Source organism: Zeus faber (genome assembly GCF_960531495.2).
Source record: "Zeus faber genome assembly, chromosome: 11".
NCBI classification, from domain to species: Eukaryota; Metazoa; Chordata; class Actinopteri; order Zeiformes; family Zeidae; genus Zeus; species Zeus faber.
Window position 1 is genome coordinate 7,512,411 of NC_137205.1, and position 12,891 is coordinate 7,525,301.

Here is a 12,891-nt window from a genome sequence, read left to right on the forward strand (position 1 = left end):
TATTTGTTAGTTATATTATATAATTTTATATATATATATATATATTTATTTTTACGAAAGTTTAATCGTTTGATTACCGTTTTGTTAGTGGGAATTCAACATCATTTGACTTCAGGCTATCATATCTCGGTGAAAAGTTGAACAAAAAACATTTTTACATAAATACATTTATGTATTAGTGTATGTATTAGTTTATACGTAAGCTATTGCAGCCTATGCAATATGAAAGTGACCAATGAAATGTATTTCATTAAAAATAAAAACAAGGCCGGGACACGTGGTTGGCTGCTCCACGGCGCATTGTGATGACGTTCACGCCCAGACGCGCAACGCGCTGCTGTGTGTGTGTGTGTGTGAGAGAGAGTTGTACCTTCCGGTAGTTGTGGGACACTTTTAAAGAGCTCTTTATTATTACTATTATTGTTTATCGGTATTTTTTTCCTGTCAAGTGATGTCCTCCCTCCTCAAGGTAGACAATGAGCTCAAGTCGAAGGTAAGCGTTGGAATGTCTTCGACTCTCGAATGATGTGATATGTCTCAAGGCCAGGAGTCCATATGCAAAGTGTGATGTAGATACCGATGCGGTTTCTTTCTTCATGTCTTATTTTATGCGCAGATTTTTTTTTTGTGGGGAATAAACAGACCTAATGTAAGACTATGATGCATATTTTATACTTAAAATGTGATAACTCACAAATAATACCCCCCCAAAAAAATCAACAACTTAGACTGGAATACCTGTTAATACCCTTTGTTTACTCGTAGTCAGCTTGTTGTTTTTTTTGTTGATGTTTTTCTTTGCCATTGAACAGTCCCACTGGCACTCTGAAGTGTTTGTGTCATTGTTATTTCTTCTCCTTTCTCCTCAGGTTGATACATTCCGTGAACAAATCACTAGTGAGGTAAACTTCAAGAGTATCTAATTCAAAAAAGCATCTCTCTAAAAATGTGGCCACGGTATTCATTTTAAATTCAATTCAAATAAAATGATTAATGATGATCAGTGAAAAATTAGGAAGGTTTGATAATCTGTCAGTTGACATACACAGCCTCCCTAGGTTGACCTTTTTATATACACCATTCAGCCACAACATTAAAACCACTGACAGGTGAAGTGAATAACATTGATCATCTTGTTCCAATGACACCTGTCAAGGGGTGGAATATATTAGAACGCAAGTGAACAGTCAGTTATTGAAGTTGATTTGTTTGAAGCAGGAAAAATGGGCAAGCGTAAGGATCTGAGTCACTTTGAAAAGGGCCAAATTGTGATGCCTAGACGACTGGGTCAGACCATCTCTAAAACAACAGGCCTAGTGCAAATGAAGCACATTTATAAGCGGTGTTACACCCAGGCCCCCAGTGATCTTTAAATAATATTTTGACATTATTATTATAATTCTTATTACTGTCACAGCATCTGTAGGTTGTGGAATGGGTGACATTCTGTGGTCTTCAGAACGCCCTCCAAAAGCCACTTGTTGAAACTGTGAATAATTTTTCGTACAAAAAAGGCGTTACAAACGTTGACAAAAATGGTTCTATAATTCCTATTAAACTCAAAAGATATTGAAAAAACAACTAAATAGCTGGAATTGTGTGTGAACAGCTTATAAGTTACAAATTAATGTGACCCAACATATGGATCTAGTTTAAAAATATATACAGTATATTTGAATTTGAGCATTTTTGGTCTGGCATTATACTTTACCAAGTAGTTCAGTGTGATGGGAGTTTAATTGTTTACCATGAGATTTTAATCATCTTTAATATAACTTCTATATTCTCCCAACCTCATGACATGGTGTGAAGCAGAATCTTAAAAATGGTGTGTTGTGTTGCCCCCCCCCCCCCCCCGCCTCCTCCAGGCCGAGCACCTGGTCGCAAGCTTTTTCCCATTGAAGCTTCTGCAACTGGATACCTTTCTCAAGGTGAGTGACTTGGTAATTGTATGAAAGTGGCCGTGGCAAATCATGATTTAAAAATACATTTTGTATTACGTATGTCCTTCGATTATCTCAACAACCGTTCATCTGATCTACTTCACACTTGGCGGGTGTATTGCTGGAGACCCAAGTGTCGAATTTGGTGCAATCTGGACCCGCGACATGTGTAATATTAATAAACCGCGAACTAAAGGCTAGCGGGGCTTCAGAGCTCTGGGACTGACTCACAAAGAGTGTCTTTCCCCGATCTATGAGTTTAACCGTCAGTTTCATCTTCCATTGTGGAACACAGGACTGAATCGTTGACGTTTTGTTAAACTATGCCATTAAAATGTCTTAGAAAGTCTTACATTTTGAAAGGATATGTACTAGTGGTCTTAATGACCGATGACTGATAGGCCCTTGACACTATGTTAATAGCGTGAAGTCCTTGAAAACTTAAAAACTGTGCTTTAAAAAACGTACTTTAAAGTCCTTGAATTTCATTTTGTAATGCTAGAATGGACCCTGAAATTGGTTAAAAGACATCTTGTCACCGCAGGAAGATGTGTAATTGTTTTTACGAATGACCCAATGGACTCTATACATCGTCAATATAATGTCACGTGTCGCTATATCATTGTAGTAGGGTATTGCACATTTTGACAAAACAGAATGACAAAAAGAAGGAAAAAAAACACTTTGAACTTTCTGCATGTGTCCTTGACCCCCAGGAACCCATCCTGAACATCAGCAACCTGCAGGAAATCCACTCGGACATCAAATTCCAGGTCCCAGATCCCATTTTCTTCAGCAACAACCACGATGGCCTGGAACCGGTAAATCTACATCAGTTCAAAGTACCTCTAAATCAGGGGTTCCCAACCTTTTTTATCAGGGACTGGACCACGGCGCACAAAATGTTCACTGACCGGGGGGTGACTGAGTGTCTCCTTGTCACGCACGGAGGAGAAATAATACAATAAATACATCTACAATAAAAGAGTATTCGGGTCACGCAATAAAAAAGTACCCCTGGGTTTTGGGAAAATACTTGGAACTGCCCCCCAACTTCGTGACCAGCGAGAAGAGCTTTTGTGTACCAACTACGCAATTCTCTATCTATCTGTCTATCTGTCTGTCTGTCTATCTATCTGTCTATCTATCTATATTAAAAATAAATACATACATTTGTAATTTAATGACGGAAATCAATCAATACAAAATAATACCATACATTTATTGGGTATTTAAACTACATCCCTCGGAATTGGGCAGATGCTACGACCTGTTGTTCTGTAACAACCGCTGATATGCAGCGCACTGAGTGGGCCGGTACTTTATTATCCACCGAGGTGTAACACTGCATTACTGAGGTAAAATGGGAAGTGGGAGAGTTATAATAAAGTACAAAAATGTGACCGTAATGTTAACATGTAATACAAGATGAGCTGCACCGATCGATCGGCCATGACCGGAATTGGTTGGTTTTCACCGGCTGATTAGTGTCAGATATATTTTCAGATTCTGTGCTGGTTAAATTTACACCCCTCATCATGTACTCGTACTCGTATGAAATGCTCCAGTACTCAAATACCAACTGATACCAACATAATGTAATGTAGTTGCATAGTTGACATTAAAAAAAGAGAGCAAAAGAAAGAAAATGTTGGCTGTTTGGAGGTACTTCAAGGTAAAGAAAGAAGATCAGATAAATTGTCAGGAGATTTATTTATCGCCTGACAATATTCTAACATTGTGCTCAGATCATGATAAAAAGTTTTGACTCTTTTTTTTTTTTTGAGACTCGATTCTTGACGAGTCACTCAGTAAAAGGAGTCGTTCAATTTGATTGACTTGGTTTAACGCACAGGGTGAGCGAGGAGGACTTCCAGTGAACGAGAGCAAGAAGAGTCAGCCATTTATTTTATTTGTTAACTTTTTTTGTAATGATTGTAATTGACTTGCAAAGTACCATATACATATAATATTAATGTATATTTGCACTTAAAGTGAAAGAGACTTTAATTTGAAGTTTGAACTGGACATTTCCATGTTGGTTATGTGTTGTGTCCTACTAAAACTCAGTGAGAGTTACAGGTTGAATTATACTGAAACTTGTTGACAGTCCCATGTTCTATTTTATTGGAACTCAGTGACAGTTTGATGTTCTATTATTGTTCCATGGTGAATAATGAACAATAATAGTGTCAAAATCAGCAATCTCACTATTGTGGTAACTGGAAATTGCAGCGGTAGTCCTATGTGCAGCTGTCCTGCTGAGCGTGATCAGATAACAGAATGTATTTGTCATCGACGTTCAGCAGATCGGAAATCGGAATCTGCAGGTCAGGCTTAGAAAAATAAATCTGAAATAGGAATCGGCCAAGAAAAATGCAATCGGTGCATCTCTAGTGGGTAAACCTGTTCGGTAACTTTACGAGATGATGCATTTCAAGGGGTAAATCCAAATTATGTGATTTTGTATGCTGTATATATTTAGCCGTAGTAGCTCGCATACGATGTGATTATCCTCGTTAAGAGACGGCTACGGTGTGAATAACTGATGGAGTCATTTAGCTGCAGTAACTCAAACACCACAGAGACTCCCTGTTACACTGTGTCCGTCAAATATTTTCCCAAGGTTGCCAGGTCTGCAAAATGACTAATATATATAATATGTTGAATTTCATAAAATTGTTTTATGTTTCCCGAACCTATAAAAGTTTTTTTTGTATGTTACCTGCTGATAAGTTGAATTAGAAAGGTGTGTTTCCGTCCAAAACGGCCTGACATTCTCAGTGTCCCTAAGACGGCTTTGAAAGAGCCCAAATTCGACACCCCATGCTGAGCATCTGACCTCGTAGGGAGGGGGTTTAATGAGTTCTAAACAACACGACTCGTCGACTCTCAACCAGGAGCCACATGAGCCATTATGCGTTTCACAGCGTTGCCTGAAAACTTATGAGATTTGTGAGCGCTGCTACAGAGAATTTCCACAATTTTATTCCCAACTTGATTTTCCACTCAAATCAGTGCAGTAGAGGCATTTATGTAACGTGTACTTTTGCATTGTGATTTCACTTGTAGACCCTTTTTGTTATGTTGCCCATGTTAATGCCACTGTATGCACTTGGGTGCGCTGCCACTAGAGGGCGCAAGAATTCAGTGATGAGCTTTTTTTTTATTTTTATTTTTTATTTTTTTTAACAATCTCTATTTACAGATTTAAGAAGGGTTTATCATTGGTTCCCAAACCCTTTCTTTTTACGGTGGTCGTTAGCCCCATACCCCCCTCTGGAATGGCCTGTTTGTTTGTCTACCCCCACCCTCCCATCCCTGCTGATTTGAAATCTTCTCAATGTAATGTTGAGGAGAAGGTTCCATAACAGGATTTGAGACAAATGCTGTGTTTGACCTTTCCAGCAGAACGCCAAGAAATGGAAAGTGGAAGATGGCATCAGAGATGTGAACTGTCAAGGTAAAGGCAAAAGACTTTTGTTGGCCTTTCGTTCGGTCACTGTCGTTCCTGCCGCCGTGTTTCCGAGCTCAACTCTTTCCTCATGCCCGTTGGGCCGTTGGCCTGTTGTTGGGCTCCAAAGGTGGAGCCAAGACGCCGGCGGTTCCAGAGGGGACGATGAAAAGCAACGTACGGCTGGTGGACCTCATAGAGCGAGTCAAGCCCGAGATCCGGACGCTGATTGAGAAATGCAACACGGTGAGCATCTGCACGTGCACCCGGCCACCCCAAATACTGTATGTAATATGGACATTTCGCTTACCCCCCACTCCCCCTCAACTCTTTCTGATCAGGTGAAGATGTGGGTTCAGCTTCTCATTCCCAGGATAGAAGATGGGAACAACTTTGGCGTCTCAATTCAGGTCAGTGGAAAAGAGAATGGCCCTGAAAACGGTTGCAGTTCTCTGATTTGGCACGAGGGGCAGTATTTGCAAAAAATTCACTGCTTTTTTTTTTCATCTTAAAGGACTTAAAGAACTAAATCTTAATTTCCGAGATCACAGCACAATGATTGGAGTTAGTCATTATAATGAACTTATAATAATAATTATAACCTTTATTTGTACAACACCTTTCATACACAACATGGAACTCAAAGTACTTTACATTAAAGGAAGGCCATCAAATGGTAACTGTAAAATCAAAGCAAACAAGCAAAATGCTTTTACAAAGTAGAATATTAAAAACAATGAAATACATTAAAAACAGGGTAAGAATGAGCTAATAAAAGTAGATATACAAAATTACATGAAAATAAAAAAATCAAACAAGCAAAATAATGTTTTATATATTTTTTAAATTTGAAAGTCTGAAAGTACCAATCTGCGATCCAACTGAAATAAATCGGAATACTTTGTTTTGTTTTTTTTGTTTTTTTTAATAATAATTCCTTTCATTGTGCCCGTTACACCATGACACTGTTTTGTATTTTCTTTTCTCTTTTTACTTTGTCATTCCATTGTAATTAACAGGACTGCTATTATAATTCCAAACAAAGGGCCTCTGGTCCCATTTACTTCTGGGATTCATTAACATGCACAACAAGCATTCTTAAATCTGGAGTTAGTTTCTATAGGGATGGAATTTTCCCACCATGGCAAACAAAATTTGATAACTTGAGATCCTTTGACTTTGCGTGCACGCACTGTAGGAGGAGACGGTGGCAGAGCTGAGGACAGTGGAGGGGGAGGCGGCTTCCTACCTGGACCAGATCTCCAGATACTACATCACCAGGGCCAAGCTGGTCTCCAAAATCGTCAAATACCCTCATGTGGTCAGTAATGACCCCTGTTTGTTTATTATGTATGTGTATGCGTTTGTATCCTCCTATTTTACTGGTGTATATTTGGCAAATTTTATTTCAATTTTGGCCTCGCTTTTTATTCAGTTTTATTTATTTATTTATTTATTTATTTATCTCTGAATTTTAAGCTTTTTTTTTTTTTATACCAATGGTCTGTAAATGCACCTGGCACAGTGAACCCATTCTGGTTCTCCTGATCCCTCTCTTTTATTCACTCTCTACCCTGTTCCTTATTTTTTTTTCCCCCTCCGTCTCCACCCCTCCACCTCCCCAGGAGGACTACAGACGAACAGTGTCAGAGATTGACGAGAAGGAGTACATCAGCCTAAAGATCATCGTCTCGGAGCTCAGGAACCAATACGTGAGTGTTGGAGACCGGGCGGGCGGGCGGGCAGGCAGGCGGGCGGGCAGGGTGATCTCATCAAAATAACTGTAATGTGAGGGAGAATTAAAATATCTGTCGGTGTCAGTATCGGCAGATAAATGTCCAACAATTTTGAGTACTCGCATCACAAAAAAGAAAAAGTGGAATTGAGCCCCTTATCTTTAATAGTGAACGGAGCATTGATCATTCTAAGATTAAGCAGACAAAAAAAACTCTTTTTATCTTAAAAACAACTTTTTGGAATGTTTTGGGCAGATGCCTATTTCTTAATATTATTCATTTTTTATCAGTTTATCTTTAGTTTCGTTCTTCTGGCTGATTGTTGTAACTTCTTGGGTTTATTGCGAATGGCAAGTTTATCCATCTTCTAGTTTAGTGTTTAGGTTTATGTACATTGCAAATTGTTCTTGTTAATTTTTCAGGTCATTTTTTTCTGTTTTTGTTTCTTTTTGGTTTACATTTATTGTTAATCAACAGGTTTTTTGTGTGTGTGTGTGTGTGTGAGATATATATATGTGTGTGTGTGTGTGTGTGTGTGTGTGTGTGTGTGTGTGTGTGTGTGTGTGTGTGTGTGTGTGTGTGTGTGTGTGTGTGTGTGTGTGTGTGTGTGTGTGTGTGTGTGTGTGTGTGTGTATACATATACACACACACACACACAAAGCTGAGCCCAGATTGGGAGAGACGCACAGGCCAAAACAAAATGGCCTTACAAAGTCCCTTTTTTGTATGTTTATCTGCAGGTGACCCTGCACGACATGATTCTGAAGAACATCGAGAAGATCAAGAAGCCCCGGAGCTGCAACTCAGAAGCTCTTTATTAACAACACCCCCCCCCCCCCCCCCCCATCTACCACACAATAATTGCTTTCACGTGTTTGGGTTTCACTGCCTCAGTCGAACCAGAGCAGTACGGGAGGAGCAGGCACCCTGGGAAGTGAAGAAACCTACTAAAAGCTGACTTCTCAGCTTGGCTGTCCAAAAAAAAAAAAAACATTCCAACCCCTTTCTGTGGACCCCTGGATTCTAAATGTTGGAATTTCCTGTCTGGTATCAGCCCTGCCCACAGGGGGCGGGGGTTCTTATCTGGGTCAGATAAATGGGGGGGGGGCTGTACTTTGTGAGAAGAGGGATGTGGGAGACTTGTTTTTTTTGTTTGCTTTTTTGTGGGGCTATGTTTATATCCAGAAATTTTAATCCTGGGAATTTGCCTACACTTTTTTTTTTTTTTTTAAGGATTGAAAAGGACATTGATGCGTGTGCAATATGTGGCCATTCATCGCCCTAGTTGTGTGTTTGTCTTCGTCTGAATCCGCATTCTGTTAACATACATTATTTTTATTTTTTTCTAAGTAGAATAATGAATGAAATGTCTTTATGAAATGGAGCAGCTTTTTGAAAGACCTCGCCTCATGCTCTCCGAATAAACAATCTGCCCACATTGATTTTTAATGGGTTTTCAGCCAGGTTTTTTATTTTTTTTTGTTTTGTTTTTTTGTGTCATTTTAGTGTCACGTCACTTTTATAAGGGTCTCATTCACCCACAGTGATGTCCCTTGGCTTTGTATAACGTATAACCTACATACACCTACATAACGTATACATTGCAGGGTGTCCGCAATGTCCCCTTAAAATGTCTTGAATTCAGTTTTACAAATGTAAGTACTTCAAAGTCATTAAATAGTCTTCTTGCATTTGACCTTATGAGTGCTTAAATTAAACAAACATTTTGGCTAATTTAATTTCTCCATGTATTTCTTTTTGTCAAAACTGGTCAAGTTCTGCATCAGAGTCAACATTTCTGATGTTCTAAAACCCTAAGCCTCCCGCTGAACCTTATTGTACCTGTTCTTGATGAATCCAACTCACTACACTAATACTGTGTAGGGCCTCACTTTGCCCTCAAAACAGCCTCAATCTTTCTTGGCATGGATTCCATGAGTTGTTGAAACATTCCTTTGAGATTCTGGTCCATGTTGACATGATTCCATCATGTTCAAATCAAATTCCCCGCACCATTACACCACCGCCACCAGCCTGGACTGTTGACACAAGGCAGGTTGGGTCCATGGATTCATGCTGTTGACCCAAAATTCTGACCCTACCATTTGTGTGCCTCAGCAGAAATGGAGATTCATCAGACCAGGCTACGTTTCTCCAGTCTTCAACTGTCCAGTTTTGGTGAGCCTGTGCCCACTGCAGCCTCAGCTTTCTGTTCCTGGCTGACAGAAGTGGAACCCGACGTGGTCTTCTGCTGTTGTAGCCCATCAGCCCCCAGGTTCCACGTGTTGTGCATTCTGAGATGTTTCTTCTGCTCACCACAATTGTACCGAGTGGTTATCTGAGTTACCGTAGCTTTTCTGTCAGCTAGAACCAGTCCGGCCATTCTTCGTTGACCTCTCTCATCAACAAGCTGTTTCCATCAGCCGAACTGCCGCTCACTGGATGTTTTTTGTTTTTCGCACCATTCTGAGTAAACTCTCAAGCATGTGTCAAGCTCAAGGCCCGCGGGCTGAATCCGGAACAACCACGTCATTTTATGTGGCCTGTGAGAGCTTAAAAGTCATATGATTGTCTAAATATAAAAGGCTATGCTGCTTTCCAGCACACAGTGACCATAAACTACATCTCCCACAAGGCATGTCAATTTTGTAACCCATGAAATTCCAGGGTCCTGCCACTAGATTGCAGTGTTCGGTATCTGTGTTTAACTAACGCGGTTTTCTAACAAGTGATGGAGTTTAAAAAGTACAAGTTCTACAAATAATCCCAAAATGTCCAACAAAAGAAAAATTGATTCAGAGGGAAGGCAATTTAATGAAAGATGGGAAAGCGAATATATGTTTGTGCTTCAAGGAGAAAAAACGATGTCTTCTGTGTTACAAGGCAGTGTCGTGATGAAGAAATACAATTTATGTTGGCATTTTGACACCAAACACGATGCCAAGAATGATAAATTTAGCCTTAAAAAAAAAACCATCAAATTGTCCAAGAATTAAAAGGCAGACTGCAATCGCTGCAGAATATGTTACAGCCAAAAATTATGCGGCAGTGAAATCGCTTCCAAATGTTTTTCAGAGGGTGCATCTTTGAAGCTGTGCATGCTAAAGGTATGTGAGCAGGTGTGCCCCGACCAGATACAGGCTGGTCGGGGCAGTTTGTCAAGAAACACCATCGCAGACCGAGTAAAGGAACTAGCAGGCACTCTGACAACACAGCTGGCAGAAGAGACACAAAGTAACCTGGCTTGAAAGTTCGGTGAAAGTTCGGATATTTCCAAACCAGAAACCATGGGTTGATAAATCCATCCGCTGCGCTCTGAATGCGCGCACGGCCGCTTACAACGACGGACTTGTATCTGGCAACATGGACAATTACAAAGCGGCGTCGTACAATCTGCGGAGGGCGGTGAGGGACGCCAAACGGACGTACAGAGACACCGTGGAGCTGCAGATGGAGCGGGGGGACACAAGACGCTTGTGGCAGGGGCTGCGAACAATAACAAACTACAAGAGCAGCTCCTCCCCAGCCACGAGTGTGGACGCCTCCCTGGCCAACCAACTGAACTCCTTTTATGCGCGGTTCGAGTCTGGCAGCAACACCGCTAGCTCGCCGGCTAATTGGAGCTACACCGCTGGGGACGAGCGCGCACTCTCAGTGTCCGTGCACAAGGTCAGGAGGGCTTTGATGCGGGTGAACACCAGGAAAGCTGCGGGCCCAGACGGCATATCTGGACGAGTACTGAAGACCTGTGCTAACCAGCTAGCTCCGGTGTTCACCACAATATTCAACATCTCCCTGGCTGAATCAGTGGTCCCATCCTGTTTCAAGAGGTCCACCGTCGTTCCCGTCCCGAAGATCGCCTCTCCAACCTGCCTGAATGACTACCGTCCGGTGGCCCTCACCTCGGTGGTCATGAAGTGTTTCGAGAGGCTGATTAAGGATTACATCTGCGCCTCCCTCCCCCGCACCTTGGACCCGTTGCAGTTTGCGTACCGGCAGAACAGATCCACGGATGACGCGGTCTCTCAGGTACTGCACACCACGCTCACGCACCTGGATGGCCAGAAGGGGGCCTATGTGAGAATGCTGTTCATTGATTATAGTTCAGCTTTCAACACCATAGTTCCCACCAGACTGGCTGCCAAGCTGATGGAGCTGGGATTGAATGCTCCACTGTGCACCTGGATCCTGGACTTCCTCACAGGCCGCCCCCAGGTGGTCAAGGTGGGGAAGTACATGTCAAGCTCCCTCACCCTGAACACAGGATCCCCCCCAGGGCTGCGTCCTCAGCCCCCTACTGTACTCCCTGTACACACATGACTGTGTGGCCAGGTCCAGCTCCAACACCATCATCAAGTTTGCTGACGACACCGTGGTCGTGGGCCTGATCACCGACTGCGATGAGAAGGCCTACCGCGAGGAGGTGGCTGACCTGTCACTCTGGTGCCAGGACAACAGCCTCCACCTGAACGTCAGCAAAACCAAGGAGCTGATTGTGGACTTTAGGCGTGGATCACAATCGAGGACGCACGCGCCCTTGTGGATTAATGGGACTTCTGTCGATAGGGTGAGCAGCTTCAGATATCTGGGAGTCCACATCACAGAGGACTTAACATTGACTGTTCACACAGACACTCTGGTGAGAAAGGCGAGGCAGCGTCTCTACCACCTCAGGCAGCTGAGGAAATTCCGGGTCTCGGTGAGGATCCTCAAGTCCTTCTACTCTGGAGCAGTGGAGAGCATCCTGACAGGCAACATCACTGCCTGGTTTGGGAACTGTACTGCCCAGGACAGGCGGGCCCTGCAGAGGGTGGTGCGTTCAGCTGAACGTACCACTGGAACTACCCTCCCCCCCTTGCAGGAGTTATACACCAGGAGGTGTAGTAGCAGAGCCCGTAGGATCATGAAGGATCCTCATCACCCCAACAACGGACTGTTTCAGCTGCTGCGGTCAGGCAAGCGCCTCCGCAGTCACGCAGCGAGAACAGAGAGACTGAGACGGAGTTTCTTCCCTCAAGCCATCAGAACTGTCAACGCTGACCTCACCAGGGGTCCTAACTGAGCCATGCACTAGGCTCCACTACCTACTGTACTGTATGTAGCATACTGCACCGCATACTGTGTCACTGTTCAGGGTTGTTCGTGATGCCGTATTGCTGCGCCGTACTGTTGTATACTGTGCTGTATTATCCCAAACACTACCTCACACTATTCACATTCACATGCCACTTTAATTCACATGCCACTTTAAATGCACATATCTGTATATACATAGCCATATTCCTTCAACCTATTCCATTTTATTTCAATTTATTTTTTATTGTATTTTATTCTATATATTTTTTATCTTATTCTATAAGTATTCCACTTACTGTATTACGTTTTAGGAGTCAGTTAGTCGGTCTATTAGAAAGGAATTTTCTACTTTTTATTTTATTTTATTTTTGTACTTTTTCCTAGGACTTATTGTGTGCTATCACCGGGTGCGTTGCATTACATTTCACTGCATATATGTATGGAAGTATGTATATGTATGTGACAAATAAAAATCTTGAATCTTGAATCTTGAATCTTTTTCATTAGCTGTTGATGAAAACACCAACAACACGGAAACAGCGCCACTCTCCATTTTTATAAGAGGCGTGAAGACAGACTTCACTGTCAGTGAGGAGCTCTTGGATGTAGTGCCATGCATGGGACGACGACGGGGAGGAACATTTTTGATATGGTGGAGTGGTCCGTAAGCAAAACTAAATCA

The 12,891-nt window shown here is 42.1% G+C and overlaps 1 protein-coding gene across 2 annotated transcripts; it reads left to right on the top strand.

The window, feature by feature from the left end:
- The first annotated feature begins 353 nt into the window (after positions 1 to 353).
- Positions 354 to 8,872, top strand: LOC307236445 (proteasome activator complex subunit 3-like). Of its 2 annotated transcripts, none has more exons than XM_080008869.1 (10): positions 354 to 493; positions 870 to 902; positions 1,869 to 1,931; positions 2,660 to 2,764; positions 5,352 to 5,406; positions 5,528 to 5,643; positions 5,739 to 5,807; positions 6,596 to 6,718; positions 7,023 to 7,109; positions 7,874 to 8,872. In XM_080008869.1, the coding sequence occupies exons 1-10, from the start codon at positions 452 to 454 to the stop codon at positions 7,952 to 7,954; spliced, it is 774 nt and encodes a 257-aa protein (XP_079864995.1). In that variant the 5' UTR covers positions 354 to 451; the 3' UTR covers positions 7,955 to 8,872. The 2 variants fall into 2 exon arrangements, with proteins under 2 accessions (XP_079864995.1, XP_079864996.1); XM_080008870.1 differs by having other exon boundaries at positions 870 to 897.
- Positions 8,873 to 12,891: the final 4,019 nt, after the last annotated feature.